Consider the following 22373-nt stretch of genomic DNA (forward strand, 5'->3'; position numbering starts at 1 on the left):
CTGACAAAGTTTAACGAATTTATTTGTAAAAGTATAGACAGAGGAAATTAAAATGTTCTATGATGCCGCTCCTGCCCCAAGTCGGCCCGTTTGACGTCCTACCCCCCTTAACAAATTTCTCTTCTCCAGAAAAGCTTTCCTTGCCATCGCCAGTCTACATTTTGTATCCTTACTGCTTCGATAGCCATCAGTTATTTTGCTTCCCAAATAGCAAAACTCATTTACTACTTTAAGTGTCTCGGTCCCTAATCTAATTCCCTCAGCATCAGCTGATTTAGTTCAACTACATTCCATTATCCTCGTTTTCCTTTTTTTGATGTTCATCTTGTATCCTCTATTCAAGACATTGTCCTTTCTGTTCAAGTGCTCTTCCAGGTCCTTTTCTGTCTCTGGCAGAATTACAATGTCGTCGGCAAACCTCAAAATTTTTATTTCTTCTCCGTGGATTTTAATATCTACTCAAAATTTTCTTTTGTTTCCTTTACTGCTTGCTCAATATACAGATTTATTATTCGGGGATAGACTACAACCCTGTCTCATTCCCTTCTCAACCATTGCTTCCCTTTCGTGCCCCTCGACTCTTATAACTGCCATCTGGTTTCTGTACAAATTGTAAATAGCCTTTCGCTCGCTGTATCTGACAACTGCCACCTTCAGAATTTGAAAGAGAGTATTCCAGTCAACATTGTCAAAAGCTTTCTCTAAGTCTACAAATGATAGAAAAGTAGGTTTGCCTTTCCACTGGGGGCCGAGCCGCACAATAACCCTGTGTTCAATGTGGGGTAGCAGTGGGGTGAGTGGACTGCTGTAGCCTGTTGTGGGGTAGTGTACCACTGCGGGCTATGGCGAGGACGAAGCCTTTCCGTCATTTCAAGGTCCCCAGATCCATACAATACTATACAATGCCCCATGACTAATAAATTTTCGTCTCCCTTAACTATTTCAATAATTTCTTTTATTGCGTTATACATTTCTTCAATCTCTTCATCATCTTCGGTGGTAGTTGGCAAATAAACTAGTAATACTGTGGTTGACGTGGTCTTCGTGTCTATCTCGGCTACAATAATGCATTCAATATGCTGTCCATAGTAGCTTATCCGTGTTTCTAAGTTTTGATTCGTTATTAACCTACTCCTGCAGTACCCTTACTTTATTTTGTATTTGTAACCCTGTATTCATCTGACCAGAAGTCTTATTCCTCCTGCCACCGAACTTCAGTAATTCCCACTATAACTTACTTTAACCTATCCATTTCCCTTTTTAATTTTTCTAGCCTACCTGTCCGATTAAGGTACCTGACATTCCACGCTCCGATCTGTAGAACGCCAGTTTTGTTTCTGCTGATAACAACATCCTCCTGAGTAGTCTCCACCCAGAGATCCGAATGAGGGACTATTTTCCTCCAGAATATTTTACCACCGTCATTTAACGATACAGTGAAGCTGCATGTCCTTTGCCCCAAAACTGTGTATGGCAATGGAAGGTTGTAGTTTCCCCTTGCCTTCAGCTGTTTGCAGTACCAGCACTGCAAGGCTGTTTTGGTTGATATTACAAGGCCAGATAAGTCAATCATTGAGACTGTTACCACCTCTGAAACTACTGATTTGTTTAAATAATTCAATGTGTTAATTATTAAACATTAAAAGCCTCATAAAGACGATAATCGCTGTGTATCTGTGGATGATGATAATGAAAAGCGGGTATTTGAATAGTGGGAGAAAACGGTCCAAAAAAATTGCCCCAAAACTGTGTATGGCAATGGAAGGTTCAAATTTTACAATGGCAATGCAGAACTTGTAGCAATACCTGTGTAAGAAAATTTTGCAAAATATTTGCTAAATAACACTGGTGTCCACTACACCATTTATGCACCACCCAGTTGGCCTAGCAGAGTGCTGGAGGGGACAGGTAAGAGAGAGAAGGTGGCCATTTTGTATCATAAACTATGACCATTAATATTAGGTGATAGTATCTGGCCAAGCGACCAATTTGTTTACATAAGGAGAACAATGGGTCCATTGTGCTCGAACTCCCATATCTCTCCTACTACAGTAGTGTTATTACCATTGTTTGCTACTTTGTTCCGTAATGCTGATACATTAGAGATGTTTAGGAAATTTTGTGTTGGAACATCATGATTTTCATTATACAAGGACTACGTATAAATAGAAGGAAGGTGGAGAAGATGGCAGGAAGGTTGAATGGTAGATAGAAGCATCTACTGGTGAATAAACATGAGTGAGAAGAGAAGAGTCGAAGCGGTTTTTTAAACAGTGAATGGCGGAGATCATCCGAGCTAAGCTGGAGAAGTTAGTAACCATTGCACTTTGAATTGGGACATATGGGTCGAAAAAATGGAAAGAGAGAACTACTGTCAGTAGTTGATAAGCTTGCTGGAGAAAGAGAAAATGTGTGTAGGGACAGTGTCTAGAGTGATGAACTGCGTCTGAGGAAAGTTAATAATATTACATGAACATCACGGTTTTATAATAAAATTACACTATTCAATAACTGGAAGACATAGTCCGAATTTTGTATGGAGTGAAATTATAAACAAATGCGGACAATGCCGAACAATATAAATCTAATTGGGCCTGTACATTTGCTATAGCAATATTTCCTTTTTATTAGAACACTGTGTCAAATCCCATCCAGAAATTTTCTTCGGATTGTTTAAGATTTATATTTTACATGGCAGTACATTCTGAAGCCAGGACTGTGTCAGATAAATTTTTAGCGAAAATAATTCATATTTGATACCGAAAGCTGTCATTTATAACACATAACGAAGAATTCCTATGACGGGAAAAGACCAGGAATAATGCAGCATCCAGCAGTAGCCGGTAACGTCAAAAAGTTAAGAAGCTAAAAGAAAGACATCGCTGGTCGTGGAATAAACAACAATAATAAAACACAGTGTACAAAACACAAACTTTGTCAATTCTGTCACAACCAATGCACTTAGTTACCCTGGTACAAGTACATGTAACATATATACAGCGTGGTCAGAAACAGTCTAAGAAGTTTGTAAGAGTGTTGCAGCGTAGACTGTGCTGGTAAATCAATGTTAACAAAAAAATTCGATACATAGCGCCGTTTTAGAGATAATTAGCATTGATGTTTGCCAATCACGCAGTTGCGCACGCAAACCAAGCGGCCTGCCAGAGATGATGTCGCCAAACGTGAGTTTCACGCGGTTTGCTAAAACCAAGCATGAGAGCGATACAAAAATTGAACATGGGATACTAGTAAAGATCAGACCCAAGGGAAAGGCTGAGCACTCTCGTGAGCTATCATAGACGCTATGAAAACAACTAACATTAGTTGTACCAGGCCGGCCGCCTGAAATCGGGCGCGCACCGACCTTATTGGCTAACTTGAATGCTAATTAACTCGGAAACGGCGCAGCTTACCGAATTTTTTTCTTAACACAGATATTTCTTAACGCAACCTACCCCACGACAGCCTCATAATCTTTACAGACTGTTTCTGACCACCCTGTATGTACAATGCAATAATACGTACACAATTGAAAACAGTTATATATATATATATATATATATATATATATATATATATATATATATATATATATATGTGTGTGTGTGTGTGTGTGTGTGTGTGTGTGTGTGTGTGTGTGTTGGCATACATAATGTACTGAACTAAATCATGACTTGTTTACTCTGTGATTTGATGAAAATCCAGTTTCAAATAATTTTAATTTATACCTGTGTCCACTGCTTATGATACCATGTAGTTGATTTTTACGAAGCAGATTTGTCTGATGCGCTTGTGGTATGTCTGAATGAACGTGGACATGAATATGTGTATGCAGTCTATGTATTAAAACGAGAAGCAAGAAGTACAGACAAGCTGGTTACCTACTATAAGCTGATTTCAAGTAGCTTTCTGTGTGTAGAGGAGTAATTCAAGTTTGGTGACATCAGATGGTATTTTTACCAGGAATTAAAGAATCAGCTTATCTGAGAACCATTCAGCAGTTGAGTAAGGTGCAGCAGATCATCAATGTATTAAAGTGTGTAGTGTTGAAGCAAATATGAGTTACATATATCTATGCAAGAAAACGATCAGCTTTTGCAACTGGATGAGAAAAAAAAAAACTCTATCTTCATGAGAACTACCATTAATTTGATAAACATCGATCATATTTTGTGACTAGATTTGAAATTTTCCCTGCCACGAAACGCAATGTCTTCGCTTGGTTTGTTGAACGCTTAACTTCTTTCTCACCACTCTGAGGGACAGTGATATACCGGCATGTACCAAGTGTATTTGTCATTGCAACATTGGAGTCTTAAATATCATCTAAAAGACCGTGAGTGCACAATTATCTGCATGTTATTCTCGATACAAGTTAAGAATAGAAAATTATATGCTTTGCACCACATCTAATTTTATTATGCATACAGTTTAATTCACAATAAGTAGGAACATGACTTTAATCTACAAAAAATTTTAACAAATCACCTGATTTTTTACTTGTAAAAAACTTGTATCCTATGGCTAATGTTGGAAATCTGCTTTTTAAATTCTCCAGTTTATACGTAAAAGTAGTTCAATCAACAACACAGCACACATAAAACATTCTGCAGCAAAAACTAAAAAGCTATATTGTTTAAAAAATTGTTTTCTTATGGATACAAAATATACACTGCTATAATCAGCCTTTACAATTACTATTATTATCAGCTCCTTGCTTAATGTAAATAATTTGGAACATATATTAGTAATGATTAAGACATGCATCTACAGTATAGTTGGAAAATATTGTAATTCATTGTACTTGAGTACAATAAAAAGTTTTCGTAAAACAAAGATGCTGAACACTTGCCTACAAAAGGCACAGGCCCCAGGTTCGAGTCGTTGTTTGGCACACATTTTTAATCGGGAAGGAGATTTCACTAACTGTCCTGTTACACTTCTCATTATATTCTATAGAAGTGCTCTGGATATGTACCATAGTGTGATAAAATTTATTGATCCTATGTGTGGTGCTACAGGAGAATGCTGAAGATTAGATGGGTAGATCACATGACTAATGAGGAGGTATTGAATAGAATTGGGGAGAAGAGGAGTTTGTGGCACAACTTGACTAGAAGAAGGGATCGGTTGGTAGGACATGTTCTGAGGCATCAAGGGATCACCAATTAGTATTGGAGGGCAGCGTGGAGGATAAAATCGTAGAGGGAGACCAAAAGATGATTACACTAAGCAGATTCAGAAGGATGTAGGTTGCAGTAGGTGCTGGGAGATGAAGAAGCTTGCACAGGATAGAGTAGCAGGGAGAGCTGCATCAAACCAGTCTCAGGACTGAAGATCAGAACAACAACAACATAGATGAGTGTCGATTTTTCATTCAACGCTGGAACACGGCTGATTAACCTTTCTTCCCCTCTTTGCTTTGTCGCATTGCCTATAACTCGTTGCTGCTGCATTTGCCCAACTCTTTTATACTGTCGACTTTTGACCAGTCATTGCTAGAGCTCCGTCAGTGACTTCCTTATGCAACCTGTACGTTGCTCCACGCTTCCATATTGATGTTTTACTTGAACGTCAGCACACTCTGTTGCGTTCTACGCAATGCTCGCTACATCCGGCTAGTCCAGGCAGGTGCAGTACCTATTCTGATAGCCAAAACTACATTCAACAGTACTGGTTTTACAGGATAGCGAGCAGACTATACGACGCGAAAATGTGATAGTAACACGTGTGTGCAACAAAAATATTTAAACTTAGCGAAAAGACGAACAGTCTAAAGTATTTATGGAATGTGACATGTATTTTTGTTAAAGTAATTGATGCCGTACTCCAAGCTACGGCAAGATGAAGAACGCTAAGTGATGGGCTGTGAAGATAGGATCTTTCTGTTTTATTTATTCATTTCATGACACCAAAAAGTGGTTCAAAGATAGTCATCATCTCTCTGTCATTTTAGTGTATTAAGTTAATGGTGTAGTAACAACTGTCCTTTAGCAGAGGAGCATTCTGTAGAGCAGTTACCTCTAATTGATTTTCCGAAGATACAGTTGCTGCTATAGCTGAAAACGGAATGCTAACTAATGTAACTTCTTTTTCTATGTTACGCAGGTTCTGCATGCTTGGACCGAACTTCTGGCTGTGTTGCGCAATATTTCATTGCTAAATTAGGAGCGAAACATCCAGAGGTAGTTGCCGTTGTGAAAGAGATTCGAAAACTATTTGGTTTTCTGTTTCAAATAGACGAAGTGCATACATGAATGAACCAATTTTATTACATATGTTGATAATCAAGAAAACAGTACCTTTAAATAACACATGCAAGACTTTTAATTAGAAGCTGAATAACTGGTTATACTAGCATTAAAGACTATGTCGGCTACCCATTTCTCAACACTCGGCGATGAATAAATGATGTCATCTTTTCGTTTCTAGGTACCTGCATTTGGGGGGAACAAAATTTTGGTTGGCAATCTGAACAATTTCCACAAATTGGGTTCATCATTTTACATTATTAGAACGTTTAGCCACATAGCCAATGTAATGTACACATATTGTTTTTGTGGCCGCTCAAGCCAAATGCGGTTCAAACCACTGTTTTCAACAAGATACCAAAAATACCACGGGCATACGAAAATGTTTTACCTGTAAATAAATAGTTCTTCGTTATTGTTTCTCATTCGTAAGTCGTTATATTAATTTACATCTCAGAAGTGTTCATTTTCTTTAATTATTCTTTCTTTTTGTGTAAACTCTACTAATTACCGGTTGCGGTTTGAGCATAGTCAAAAATCTGTCGCAACTGCGTTGTACATAAATACGGGTCCTTATTTAACTATCATTAATTCACTTCCGGCAAAATTAAATCCTTGAATTTTCCGCCATATTTTTTGCTGGTGGCGCAGACGACGAAATAAAATTGACAAGAAATTGACAACAGTACTTTGATACAAAATGCAAGGACATGTCAATATCTGTGTTGATGGTGTATTTCTGGGTGTTCAACCAAATGGCTGTTTCCATTTTACGCACAATATTCCGACCGCGGACTCAGCCGTTCTCTTCAGGCGCTGCGAGTTGCGCTGTTATATGTACTGATCGTGTAGAGTCAACTAGAATGTGAATAACTGTTCGTTACGTGCCGCTGTTTATAGATGAGTTCTTCTCCCGACACCCACGGCACCCTCGAATGTTCTGTTGTTTTTTAGAGCCGGCACTGATATTCCGTGAAATGCACATTCTCTCCGCGTTTTCCAACTCTGGTGGACGTAATGGTCAGCGATATCTCAATAAATTCAGTGCTGGACCCCAAGCCTTATTTAAATTGAAACCTTCGTCTCTGATTGTTAGGCTGTCGGCATCTTTATTTCGATAGACTACTTAGTTACGCTGTCCCAGAATCTTGGCGTTCGCACCACAGTACCGGTCTCATCACATTTCATTTAACAATCATATTTGAGGATGTATTCGGCGGCAGCTGATTTGCTTCGTTGCTTTAATCGGGTGTGCTGCTTATGCTCCTTGACTGTTGTGATGGTTCTCCTCGCAAAAGACATGCCACATGCGAATGGAATGCGGCACACAGCCGGGTTTGGAAAACCTAGGTTGTTATTAACATTGCAGAGACGACTTTTTATCTTACCTGAAAAAACAGCGGAATACACTGGATGTCATATTACTGTAGAAGTCCACCGATGTTCCCAAGTATTGGGTTCCACTTTCTCTGTCTCAGTCTCAACCTCTTTCTTAAGTGTGTTATTGCAACTTTATTACCTACAGTTCTAATACTGTGTCAAGTTGTTACTGACGTTCTGTTTATCTATGTAGTCAATGACTTGCTTGGTTGTTTTAGTCGGATATATCGCTGATGTTCGTTGCATCTCTCCTTGTCATCTTCAAATAGTCTGCCTCACGTAAGACACGACAGATTTGCTCGTAACGCAGCATACATGCGGCATCCGGAGACCTAGATCGTTTTTAACAGTACTTGGAAGAGTTTTTATCTCAGCTGACGGATACGAAGAGCACTGAATGACATGTTTCTATAAGACTCTACCGCTCTACCAGGCTTTTGGAGCAACGTAAGGTAAATACACGATTCTTGACTTCTGTTGCTCTGCCTCAGTATCAACTTCTTTCTCAGGCTTGTTATTGTATCTTGACTTTTGACTTCCTGTTACTCTAACACACTGTCAGTTTGCTATTGCCGTGCTATGTTTTATGTAACTAAATCTCAGAAATTCTCACTGAACAACGTTTGGTGAGATATACTGACTACTAAAAGTCATCGAAGTTCAGCAGTGTAGCCTAATCGTGTGAAAAAAATAAAAAAAAATTTGAAGGTCCGCAAAACCGGATGTCTGCAGAAGAGTGTCGTCAACGTTTCGATCGATTCTCAAAGGAGCCTTCAGAGAGAGCTTCCTGCAGCTTTATAAAAAGTTTCATAAATGTGTTGTGATAAATGAAGATATTTCTGAAAAAGAGTGAAGATATTTGGGTCGTATTTTTTCTTTGTTTTGTCATTATAGTCACAAAAATTTGTCGACGCGCCGTATGGTTTAGTACTGCTGTGAGACTAAAATGATGTCCAATTCTGTGTACAGATGCATTTTCCTTGTTTGTGCCGTTAGACGAGAGAAAATCAAGACGTGAAGCTCTATGTGAGGTGTTTATTCTGAGGCAGGCGCATCATATGTGAAGGCCAATAACAGTGACGATGCATAGAACGACGTCATTCTTCCAGATGACGTTGCAGCACTTGTCGCGGCCAGCGTCCCATAAGTTGGCGAACGCTCCATGGCGGCCACATCCGTCGTTCTGCGCCACTTCCACCGTCACTGCCGACAAGAGCAGGGCGTTGTACAACAACCTGTGAGTCCATAAACTGCAAAAGTAACAATACACTGTGTCACAAATAACACGAGAAAGGTAGCTAAACTTGCGCCACGGAGGAACTGTGGAATGCTGGCTGGAAAATATATTAAGACAAGCGCATCTTTGTAATGAAGATGAGACGAAATAATAAGGACTACACAAACACCCAGTCCCCGAATGAAGAAAGTCAAACTCGGGAACCCGAGATCTAGGGGCAGCAACGTTAGCCGTAAGACGAGAAGACAGTGCACACGCCGCTCGTAGTTAAAGGCTCTGCTGTGGAGACGCCCAGTGCATACAATAGATTGGTGTATACGTTCTCAGCGTTTTTGTCGGTATTCCGGTCCCTATGGATCTATTTATCGACTGTCATTATTTATTTGTAGTTCACTGTTGCTGTTTGAGTTCAGATAGAAAATTTAATTACAATGAATACCCCTAGCTGCATACAGGCGTTGATATAAGTCAACGGGGATACTTGAAAACGTGTGCCCCGAGCGGGACTCGAACCCGGGATCTCCTACTTACATGGCAGACGCTCTATCCAACTGAGCCACCGAGAGCACAAAGGATAGTGCGACTGCAGGGACTTATATCTGGCACGCCTCCCGTGTAACCCACATTCCCAGCTTACTGTCTCGCACTATATTCATAGTGCCCCTGTCCATTATACTCATTACTCGCGGCTTTTTGCCGATTCCCGTAAGAGTTCGGGCACTGTTTGTGCATCCGCACAGAAGAAGATGGTCAATGAACCTTATATATATAGAAAATGTAGTGCCAAGTGGAGAAATCGGAACATTTCCGACATATTATTCTGTTTGAGTTCAATGGAAATGGAAATGATCGTATGGCCTTAGGTGATGCCGCATCGGCGACTTGCGAGTCAGTGATGATGAAAACGATGACGAAGGACACACAACACACAGTCCCATGCCGAGAATCAAACCCGGCCCCCCTGCGTGGGAGCCGGTAATGCTACCGCTACGCTACGGAGGCAGACTTGAGTTCAATAGAGGGGTGACAGGAGTGGAGGCAGCCAGAAGCATTTTCGCAGCGTATGGCGATAATGCCAGTGGGCAGAGTATGCCAAAAAATGGTTCTCTCGTTTTAAGAAGGATCTTTTTCACATTAATGACTGTCCGTATTTAGAAAGACCTTCGAGGTTCGATGAAGATCGTTTAAAGGCATTAATCCACAATGATTCAACTAAGTGTACTCGAGAGCTGGCAAATGTGATGAACTGTGATCATTCCACCATCGTGCGACTTGTGCATGCAATGGGGAAGGTTCAAAAATCGGGTGTATGGGTACCGCATGCTCTAATCCAAAATCACAAAAATCAGCGGGTGGCCGTATGTGCATCTCTGCTTGCTCGTCACCAATTAGCTTGTAAGCAACACCAGCCATTCCTATCCTGTATCGTTACTGGCGACGAGAAATGGTGTCTTTATGCCAAAATAAGGAAAAGAAAGGAATGGCTGAGCTCAAACAAAGCAGCAACTCGCCATACAAAGACCTGTGCGCATCCACAAAAGATAATTTTATGCATCTGGTGGAACAACGACGGTGTGGTGTACTACGTACTGCTTCTCCGAGGTACAACCATCATTGCTGACATTTATTGTCAACAACTGTGATGTCTTGCAGACACAATCCAAGAACAACGACCAGGAAGACTGCGTGATGCTACTCCACGATGGAATCCTCCAGCATTCTGCTAGACTGACAAAAAACGCTATGCAGGGCTTGGCTTGGGCAGTCATTCTACACCCACCTTATTCGCCTGATCTTGAGCCCTCAGATTTTCACCTTTTCCGCTTTCTATCGAACAACCCTCAAGGAACATACTTTCCAGATGAAAACGCGACACGACTCGAAGAGTTCTTCGAATCAAAACCACGTGATTTCGATAGTCGTGGAATCTAAAAGTGACCTCAGCGTTGGCACACTGTTTTCGATAGTGAAGGAGAGTATATTATTGATGCCTAAAGTCTGTGTTATGTGTATTTATCGTGTTTATTAAACTCATGGAAAAACGCTAGAACTTCTATACCAACTCAATATGAGGGACCCAAATGAAACCATTAAAAGCGTAATTAAAAATTGGCATTTTGCTCCATTGTTCTGTAAGTCGGCAGTACTGTTACCAATGATGTAAGGAATGCCCCGCAGATGGTAGCATAATACAGACAAGTGAAACGCGGTAACAACACTAGCTCAAAATGGCTACCCCACTTACTCCATGCACCAAGGAAGAACAGCATTCCCTAGTATGTTTTTGGAGCAGTGAAAGTACGAAACCTGTTGAAATTCACCAGCGAATGATTCTCCAATATGAAGATGCATGTCTATCACTGAAACAAATGAAGGAGTGGAGTAGGAAGTTCGGAAATCGCTTGACTTCTGTGACAGGCGCTCAGCACCCAGGTGAGACACACCGCATTGTAACACCAGGCGTCTACTGCAGCAGTTAAAGCCATTATGATGGAAAATCGCTGTGTGACATTGGATGAAGTAGCCGCAGATCTGAACATTAGTCATGACTCAACACATCACATCATTCATGAAGTGCTTAAGTTTTCTGAAGCACCTGCAAGGTGCCTTGGCAGGGCTCTCCAGAACTGGAAAAGCGATGCGCTGATATCTATGAAGAACTTTTGCTGCCTTTGAGCCAAAAGGTGATGGATTTCTCATTGGAATCGTCACAGGAGACGAAACCTGGGTACAGTGCCACCAACTTGAAACAAAGAGAGCAAGTAAGGAATGGTGCCACTCCTCGTCACCAAACCCCAAGAAGTTCCAGACACAGCCATCTGCAGGGAAGGTTTTTGCTGCCTCTCTTTTGGGATGAACGAGGCGTTGTCTTGGAACAATACATGACTAGGAGAAACATCATCACCAGCGTGTCATATTCCGATATTCTTCGGCTTGCAGTAAGATCAAAGCGACGTGGACTTCTGACTACAGGTGTCATTTTGCAATATAACAGTTCACGGCCTCACACTGCCCGTGCAACCTTGCAACCATCGATGACTTCCACCTTGATATTCTGCCACATCTACCATTTCACCAGACCTCACACCGAGTGATTTTCACATGTTTGGACCACTCAGGGAGACGATGGGAGGAAGAATCAAGAGGCACAGCAAGCGGTGCACGAGTGGCTGTGCAAACGGCCAAAAATAATTTTTTTTAGAGGAATCCGTGCACTTTCAACGTGCTGGAGGAAATGTGTTGAACGATAGGGAGACTGTGTCAAATGATACAATTGTGTTCCACTTTTGTTCAGTAAAAAATACTTAATGTTTTCATTCGACCCTCCCTCATGGTAAAACACATTATTCAATAATTTATTACTCAGTTTAAATTATCGGAAAGCGTTTCGAACGTTTTCGACACGGATTTAAGTGACGCCAATCGCTCTTTTCAGAATTGCTGATGCCAGCTGATGTTTTTCGGACTGATAATAGCTAGTCTTCAACTTGCATATTGGAATGCCAGTTATTCCCAGATAGCAAAGAAAAGATGTTGTGGCGTCTATAGCAGAGAACGGATGAAATGGCCTCTGCGTTGTATAGTTCTTATGGGCTTTTGTAGAAGGGGAATTTTAAGGGAATCGTACAAAATCTCCACACGATTTTCACTTTCTACTGCTTACAACGAAGAAAAATCAACGGAATGGCTGGACATTCACTCTCACATACCCATTTCACTATCTCTCAATTATGCTTTGATTATACTAACCTACGTTTGATTTTAATGTTTTGATAGTGTTAAAGAGCTTTTTTGTTTCTCTAGCATTGGCAGTTCTATCGATCGTACTAAAAGGCTTGCTAAATTTGTAAATGTCTCGTTTCAGGAATGCTACGTCTGTTGGCTCGAAAGCCAATGATCGTGGCATTTTGGGCGTCGGATAAATTGCTCCGTTGTCGCATTACTACAATGACTGCACTGCATCCCCTCGACATGTTTGACACAGGGTATATGAGAGGTGGTGGCCTATAATTCATACATGGAAAAATACAGACCAAAAGTAAATAAAAAGCTCCAATAAACATGGGTTTGCAAATCAACCGTTGCCGAGGCATCGCATTAATTCGAGTTGGGAACCAACTGTAAACGCCCCTGGATTCCGCGGTATTTACGTTGTTATCTCAAGGTTTGGGATCGACTATCTACTTGTTAATGCATCGCCGGCCGTTGTGGCCGAGCGGTTCTGGGCGCTTCAGTCCGGAACCGTGCTGCTGCTACGGTCGCAGATTCGAATCCTGCCTAGGACATGAATGTGTGTGCTGTCCTTAGGTTAGTTAGGTTTACATAGTTCCAAGTCTAGGGGACTGATGGTCTCAGATGTTAAGTCCCATAGTGCTGAGAGACATTTGAACCATTTGTTTATCCATGCGCAACTACTTCCCTTTCCCCCTCCGTTCACTGTGTTGTGCCAGCCTCATAATCAGTTACAAACATGAAGGCACCAAGGACAGAGGTTACACAAATGAAGAGTACGCTGACATGTACTTCATGTATGGCAAAGGGAATGGCAGTGTCGTTGAGGTAGTCCGACAGGCGTACATTTAGCCGGTTACATCAGAGCCTTAGAGAAACCTGTAGTTTCGCACACCCGTATCCATAACACCCGATGTTGAGGAGAGGGTGTTACGCATTGTACACGAACATCCGAGTACTTCAACAAGGAGGATTGCCGCTTCTCTTGAATCATAACAATATGTGGCGGATTTTACATCGGCAAGAATTCTATCTATATTATTTCCAGAACTGCAAGCCATCAACAATACACACTTACCTTCTGGAGAGAATTTCTGTTAATAGATGCAACAACAGAGTACCCTGAGTCCTGTTTGGAAGCAGTATTCTTTTCACGCATGAGGATGGATATATCAGTGACGGTATTTGTAACTATCATAACTGTCGCTGCCATAACTGAGATCACATGAAAGAAGTATATTGAGGAGAATATTTGAACTTGTGTATGAAAATGGGAGTTGGAGAAGGCGAAGGAATGACGAGCATTATGACTGCTATGAGAGGGATGATATGGTCAAGTTCATAAAGCTGTGTAGATTGAGATGGGCTGGACATGTAATATGACTCGATAAGACAGATCCTGCAAGGAAAGCCTGCTGCAGTGAACCTGGAGGGAGAAGAGCAAGAGGACGACCGAGGCTGAGATGGAGTGATGAGGTTGGAGAAGACGCTGCCAGAGTTGGTTGCCATAACTGGAGGTCTACAGCGAAGTCCAGACGGTCAACACTGGATAGGTAGATGAGGACCTGTGCCATGGTCTCCAAGGTCTCTGGCTTTAAATCCCATGGATATCTGTGTGTGGGGCCACGTAAAAAGCCTGGTCTACGCTACCGAGGTCAACTCCCTTGAGGAATTACGCTTGCAGACTGAAGCAGCCTTCCAGCATTTATAGAATTCCCCAGGACTGCCTGAGAGGATCCGCAACTCATTTTAGAGACGAGTTCAATGCTGCATTCAGACGCATGGATTACGTATCGAACACATTCTTTAATGTTTAGAGATTCCATGTGTTTCTAGACACTGATGAACGCAACAGAAAATGTGTTATTTCTCGACAAAGTTTGATTTGTGGACCCATGTTTATTGAAACTTTTTAGGTACTTCTTGCCTATACATTCCATGTGTGATTTATTGACCACCACTTCTGAAGCACCCTGTATACCCTCCACTGCCAGTGCTGCCACCTGCTACACTGTTCTGTGAATGGTTATTGGACATTCACATAGGTGGTGGTCACATTAATGTCACTGGGAATTGTAAATACATACATATAATTTTATGGTGTTTTCTTGTGTGACTGGTATGGCATTGTCTAGTTTTACACAGAGAATATTCAATGCCAACTGTTATCGGTATGAATATGAATGCAAAAGATTTTCACTACCTTAATCGATTGCTGGGTAGTGGGCCTTCTGTTTGATAGCTTATAGATTTGTGTACAATTTCTAAACGATTTCCGACAGGTGCTGTTATGGTTCCTTCAACAAGGGCGTTTGTGTAGGAATTCTCCCGCCAGTGCGTATTGAAAGTGTTAGGAGACGAGCAATTAAATAACTACATATGCCGGCTTGGGAAATTCTGCTAGTTTGTGGTCAGCTGTAGCGAAATATTTTCGACAGTTGTTGAACTTATATCTATTCAAGGTTGTGAGGAGTGCGATCCGATGAACGCTTCTCTAAAATATTTTGGATGAAGTGCGGACACTATTTATTTTATATGAAGCGAGATATGGCAGGAAACTGAACAATTTATGTTGAACAGGAGAGACTACATAACATTTCACACCATACATCTACGGTGAATTTGTAACAATATGCCCTATATTAAGGTAAAATCGTAACAAAATGCCCCATATTGCAGAGAAATTCTACCAAATTGCTCATGTTACAGTGAAATTGTAACAAACTGTCCATGTTGCAGCAAGAATTGGAACATTACTTCATGTTTCAGGAAAAAGTGTAAGAAAGTACCCCATTTAGAGAGAAATTGTATCAAATCGCCCACTTTTACAGTGAAGTTATAAGAAAATATCCCAGGTTACAGAGAAATGCCACCAATTGCCCCATGTTACAGTGAAATTGTTGCTAATTGTCCGTACTACAGCAAAAATCGTAACAAAATACCCCATGTCACAGTGAAATTGTAACAAATGTCCCCCTCTTGCAGTGAAATTTAACAAAATGCCTCTGTTAGATCAGAAGCTGTACGAAGATCCTCCATGTTACATAAGATGGTACTCCCTTAAAGCATTTTCGCCTGCATCACCTACATGGGGCGAGACTTTGGCTTTTGACATCACACATGTTTCTAGATGCTGTGGTGTTCTGACCTCGCAGGCCCCATGACAATGAAAAACTCTAAGTTCGACAACTGTCAAAAGTATTTGAAAGTCTAATTATAGTCGCACATATTACAATATTCTCAAGCTAGCAGACTTGTAGAATTCCAGTCGCACATATTTCAATATTCTCAATCTAGCAGATTTGTACAATTTCCCTCAAATTCAAATGGCTCTGAGCACTATGCGGCTTAACTTCTGAGGTCATCAGTCCCCTAGAACTTAGAACTACTTAAACCTAACTAACCTAAGGACATCACACACATCCATGCCCGAGGCAGGATTCGAACCTGCGACCGTAGGAGCAGCACGGTTCCGGACTGAAGCGCCTAGAACCGCTCGGTCACTGCGGCCAGCTTCCCTCAAGTCCCCAAGCATGGTCATTACGGCGTACATCTGGCACTCGCAACCTTGGTCTGTGAAAGTCTTCTCACACAAGCGGCCTTGTTGAAGGAACCACACCTGCATTCGTTGGACATCATTTAGAAATCCTGTGGAAACATCTGATGTCAAATCTTAAACGTTAAATATAAAATAGTGAAGCAGGAACGCTTAGACATAGATGTTCTATGATAAGATTGGTGTCATGTTTCGTTTCCTGAGTTTAAAATTTAGTTCTTTGATGTACATGTTCACTAACAGCGTAGCAGGCTTGACGCAAAATTCCTTAATTTCAGTAAAATATTCGCTGATTTCGGTCCTGTTCCACTCACAAATGGAGTGACTAGAGAACAGAAATCTGCTTCTGTACGAGCTTTCTTTACCCTCTCTTGTCTTCAGAGTCTTTATGCGAGACGTGCATTCGTGGCAGTATATTGTTCTGCAGTCTGTTGCAAGTGTTAATTCTGCAAACTTTCTCAGTAATAACTTGGAAACAAGAACGTCTGCACGCCTTTGAATTGCTTTGACACCTGCCTTCCATCTTAGCATCTCGCTAGAAGCCCGTTGCATTATATTTATGTGGCAGTAAATGTAGTAATTACTGTCTTGGATCATGGGGCTGCGCTAAGTCCCTCCATAACGGACTGCATTATATTTACACGGCTGTAGACGTAGAAGCTGTTGTTTTGGACGTTACAGTTTGTCATTACACGTCTTTTTCCGTAAACATTTAACGCCATATGCCTCCTGAAACCTGCCAAGGACTTGTGTCATGCAGAATCGTTGATGTATTGAGTGTAAAAGGTGCCTACGACAAAAATCTGTGTTACTAAGCGGCCAAGAGGGCTAGTAGCTGCTTGTCATAGGACACCTGCAGTTTCCTTATAACCAAGTGAGGGCTATCTGATACGACATTTCTTGTTGATCAGGCTGTGTGAGGTGGACAGCTGTAGTCTGGCTGCAGTGCCTCTCGCTCGCTCTGACGTGTGACTCATGTTTAAAAAAATGGTTCAGATTCCTCTAAGCACTATGGGACTGAATATCTGAGGTCATCATGTTACGCCGGAAATGCATATCCTCCTATTTCCATCTATTGCACTGCAAATTTTTTTCCTTATTTTGTTACCTGAAGATATAACATTTTTGTGTCTTCGTATATTGTAATTGTTTTACTATTTGTATATATATACATTTATGTCGATTTATAATTGGTTTGTTTTGTGAATATTATTTGTATTTATACGCTGGGTCTGGCCTAGGGAAAACTATGCTATCGAACGAATACATCGAGAGGTCGTGAGGAGAACCAAAGTGTTTAGGATCTTTGGTAGTGTTAACTCTGTCGCGTGGAGCGCAGGCAGAGGGAGAGTCTGGCTGGGGTGGTGCAGTGGAGCAGGTGTGTTGTGTGACGCTCCCGCGAGTTGCCGCGCTTTCGGGGTTGGGCAGCATGTAATTGCGCTCGACTTGCTATGATAGTTTCTGACACGACGTCGAGGACGGGAAGCATTAGCTGGCGCACATCAAAACCCCGTTTCGCCTGGTGACCGTGTCGAGAAGAAGGCGCGCCAACATCCAGCTTCTGCAACAGCGACGGCCGACAATGAGTGACTGTCGCCACCTCCTCGATCGACGGCTTCAAACTGTAAGTAGGCTGTTTATATTTTCTTATTGGCAACGTTACGTAGCGCTCTGTATGAAAATCACTGGCTGTGCTGTGTGCAGTCTGTGGCTAGTTTGCATTGTTGTCTGCCATTGTAGTGTTGGGCAGCTGGACGTGAACAGCGCGTAGCATTGCGCAGTTGGAGGTGAGCCGCCAGCAGTGGTGGATGTGAGGAGAGAGATGGCGGAGTTTTGAAATTTGCAATACTGGATATCATGAACTGCTATATACATTATGACTTTTGAACACTATTGAGGTAAATACATTGTTTGTTCTCTATTAAAGTCTTTCATTTGCTAACTATGCCAATCAGTAGTTAGTGCCTTCCATAGTTTGAATCTTTTATTTAGCTGGCAGTAGTGGCGCTTGCTGTATTGCAGTAGCTTGAGTAACGAAGATTTTTGTGAGGTAAGTGATTTGTGAAAGGTATAGTTTAATGTTAGTCAGGGCCACTCTTTTGTAGGGATTATTGAAAGTCAGATTGCGTTGTGCTAAAATTATAGTGAGTCAGTACAAGCACAGTCTTGTATAATTTTTCTAAGGGGACGTTTCATATGTCGACCCTTAGCCGAGGATACCTCACTGGAATCTTCTGATTTTTTTCTTGTAGTTTGTGTATTTAGTGTAGCTTTTGTTTATTGCTAGCGCGTAATTGTAGAGAGAATATCCTTTGTAGTTGCAGTCTTTCATTGTTGTATAGTAAAACAGGTGTGGCACGCATGTAAATTTGCGCCAAGTATTTCGCAGCTGCGCTTGCAATTAACGAGATATTATTTTCAGTGCTATGTTAATGTGTTCTCTTATTTTTACTCTTCAAATTGTGCTTTTCTGTGTTATCGTGTGAAATATTGTGACAATAATGGCGTGTGAAAAACGTATCACTAGGCTCCAAAGTAAACTGAGAAATAATAGTGACGACGAGGGTAGCTTATCAGCGCCGCCGATCAATGAATTAACTAATGTTCAAAGTAGTAATTTGGTAATTGTGCATAGAGAAATGGAGCGGGCTGCAAATAATGCTGTAGGCAGTGAAACAATTAGTGAACAGCGAAGCATTATCGATCGATCGGTCGGCAACAGCTCGCCTCAGGAATCCCAAATGACAGGACACAATCTTGCAAATACTGTAGATTCAGGTTTTGCGTCCTCACCGTTTTCTCAAATAAGTCAAGACACATTTTCTGCTTGTCAAAATGTGAATGTTGCCGGTGCAAATTCTCTGCCGAAAAGCATAGAGGAACAGATTCCAGACACTAATACATTATTATTGCAATTAATGCAACAAATGGAACAAAATCAGAGACAAACACAGCAAAAGCTTCAAAAGTTAGACGCAATGGAACAAAATCTTCAAAAGTTAGACACAGTGGAACAAAATCTTAAAAAGTTAGACACAATGGAACAAAATCTTCAAAAGTTAGACACCACACTTGAACAAACACGTGAAGATTTAATTACTGAGTTACATAAAATCGAATCGAAATGTCAAAAAGTCTGTAATGACGTAAAAACACAAATTTGTGAGAATTTCCGACCTATTTTTTCGCGTCATGAAAATTACAGAATCACGAAGCAGCCATAAAAGAACTGCAAACTATTGTTCATGAAAATCACGACACCTTGCAAGTTAAAATTGACTCAGTTGCATCTACCGATTCGGTTACGCAACTTGCAAAAACTCAAGAAAACTTAAAGGACACAGTAGATACGATTTCAACACAAATGGACACTCTGAAACTTGGTTCAGAAAAACACACTGAGGAAATAAGTACACTATCGGAGAAAGTAGCCGAACTTTCGGATCAGTTCACTAATTTATCTGCAAAGGTAGATGATGATCTGAATGAAACAAGACCTGTAGCCATCACTGACACAGAAGAGTATGAACAAATTAAGAAATTCAAACAAAATCAAAATCAAATCAATACACAGTACAAAAGAGAAATCCGGGGAGTACAAGATCAGTTGACGCAGGTAATACAAGAATTACATATTTCAGAGGACACTCGCGCTCCAGTACGGGAAGAGGGACATAGAAATACGGAACAACCACAAAATAATAACAGAGGACACTTCGGAAATTATGAAAGAAATTGGCAAGGTACACCGAATTTTGAGAGGGAACCGCCGAAACGACGTAACAATGACCGACATGCGACTCGCCGACATGATGATTTTGACTATAAGCTGTTCATTACTGCACGTAAATTCAAAACGTTTAAGAATTCTGCCAACGACATTCATCCACAAGCATGGCTCCATCAATTCTCTCATTGTTTTCCTCCCAACTGGTCATTAGAGCACAGATTAGAATTTATGTGTGGCTATTTAGAGAATGAACCAGCTGTAAGAATGCGATCGGTCATTCACGATTGCCACAGTGAAGGAGAATTTTATCATGCGTTCCTCTCAGCATATTGATCTCAAGCTACACAAGACCGAGTAAAACATAGTATCATGATGATGAAACACTTTGAACAATCTGAATTTTCCAGTCTTGTCAAATATTTTGAAGACATGTTGCATAAGAATCAATATCTTTCAAACCCATACAGCCCTTCAGAACTCATCCGCATTTGCTTAATGAAATTGCCTGAACATTTAAGAAATATTATTTTGGCAGGACGTTGCAAAGACGACATTGAAGCTTTTCAGGGACTCTTACAAGAATTAGAAATTGACACAGACAGTCACGGGGTGCGAAAACAGGAAAACAATCACTACAGGTCACACCCATCACAATTCCGTGACGACAGAAACAATAACTTAATACGACAAGTCTATTCTTACAACGTAAATCGTGACCAAAACAGACACCACCCGTATGACAACCACTGGCAGAATAATAGTTACAGAGAAAGATCGCATTTCCGTAGTAATGAATATGACAGGGACAATCATAGAAACAGAAAATTTGGCAACCAGAACTATTATTATCACGGGAGACAGAATAACTTCAGACGCAATGGTCCACCGTGCAGTGTTAATTCAGGGAGAAATTCTCCACCACTTAACTGACAAGAAAGAAACCTCAGGAACTACCGACATGACGACAGACGATATAATATAACGACAGACCTGAATTTCATCAGAACTGGCGGGATTTAAACAGGGCTGGGCCCTCTGGGCAAGGTGAATTTGTAGAAGTTAGACCTCCAAATCTCAATAACGACATGCACCAACAAAGAAACAGACAATGACTCGCACCGCAGGCAGCCACATGCGCCGGCTGGCTCAGAGAAAAATAACATAGACGCTAACATTGAGAAAAATTCCAGTATTCTTTACCGACGTATACCACATAATAATTGTGTCGAAGTTGAAACACTGCGTACTAGGAAGAGTAAAAGTTTACACCACATTTCACATGTAAAATCATTTATTGAGAGATAATCTGCTTTTTAACTTAGTCTTTGCTATAAAATTTTTCACTTTACATTACTAGTATGCTTTGTCAGACTTAGAATCTGTTAACATGCAACAATGTCTGAAGTTAAATATCCAGTCAAGAACCAAGAGAACTTATTTAAACAGAAATTACCACTGCATTGTGATAGTGAACAGATGTCACAGTGTCATTGTGTGTGTACATACTTGCTTGTTAGTTGCACGATTACATAATGACTACAAGGCTTACATACTTAGAACATATACTGGTACTGCTAAGGAGATTTTAATCCAACATTTTGGTTTACTTGAAAATACATTCTAGATTTAAAGTACTTTCTGTGAGATACCATGTGACACAGTGGTTAGTTTATGTGACAGCTACACGATTATATCATGACGCTACTAATGTGTGACACAATTTACATGTTGCTTTTGCGGTGTTTCTGTTTTATATCTGCACAGTTTTTCTGAATTATTCTGGAAAGTAAAACATGTTTTAGTAGTAACTTTTGTGGTATAGCTACAATGAGATAGCCTTTTTCGTAGTACAACAATACGTTACATTATAGTACTTTCTTGATCACGGTAAGGTATGTAATAACTTCGATATCTATACGCAAAGCATTTCACTTTCGTTTATGATGAGGTAAGTACATTAACTTTAGCAGAACTTTGCTTACAGAGAACGATAATTACGACACTTCCACAGAATTATCTTACAGCAAGACGCACATTTAGCGCTACATGGCACGCATTTGAGTGATTAATTTTGTACTTAAACCATTTATTTTTCATGATTTTTGAATTACAAAGAAAGTTTTCCGTGATACATTTCATTCCATTGCTGTAATCTGTAACACCTGAGAGTATAATTACATTAATCCTCAGGGGGGTACACGCCTACTTTGTGTACCAATCCTCAGGGGGGTACACGCTTACTTTGTGTACCATGTGCGTGGCAAGCACAAGGAGCCCTAGCTAATATGGTATTTGCTTATACAACTTTACACATCGGTACCATATTTCTCCAACACAGAATTACACAGCTATCTGATTATTTAACAGAGAAACAAAAAATTTTTTATGTCAGTGACACATGTTTACGTAATTACATAGTTGGATAACTTCACACTTATGAAATTGTATTTGTTCTGTACTTTGTGAACTGTTCATATTATTTCGGAA

General features: G+C 40.7%; 1 protein-coding gene and 1 non-coding gene across 2 annotated transcripts in view; both read right to left on the bottom strand.

Moving 5' to 3' along the window:
• Window positions 1–8685: 8685 nt before the first annotated feature.
• The window catches only part of LOC126101363 (dynein light chain Tctex-type 1-like), a 44025-nt gene continuing 30337 nt past the window's right edge, over window positions 8686–22373 (bottom strand). The window contains exon 3 of the mRNA XM_049912031.1: window positions 8686–8881. Coding sequence (XP_049767988.1) covers window positions 8686–8881 — 196 coding nt within the window. The remainder of the gene's footprint in view (window positions 8882–22373) is intronic.
• Window positions 9361–9435, bottom strand: Trnat-ugu (transfer RNA threonine (anticodon UGU)). Its single transcript has one exon. It is a non-coding gene; the product is annotated as a tRNA-Thr (tRNA).

This window comes from Schistocerca cancellata, chromosome 9 (genome assembly GCF_023864275.1).
Source record: "Schistocerca cancellata isolate TAMUIC-IGC-003103 chromosome 9, iqSchCanc2.1, whole genome shotgun sequence".
NCBI classification, from domain to species: Eukaryota; Metazoa; Arthropoda; class Insecta; order Orthoptera; family Acrididae; genus Schistocerca; species Schistocerca cancellata.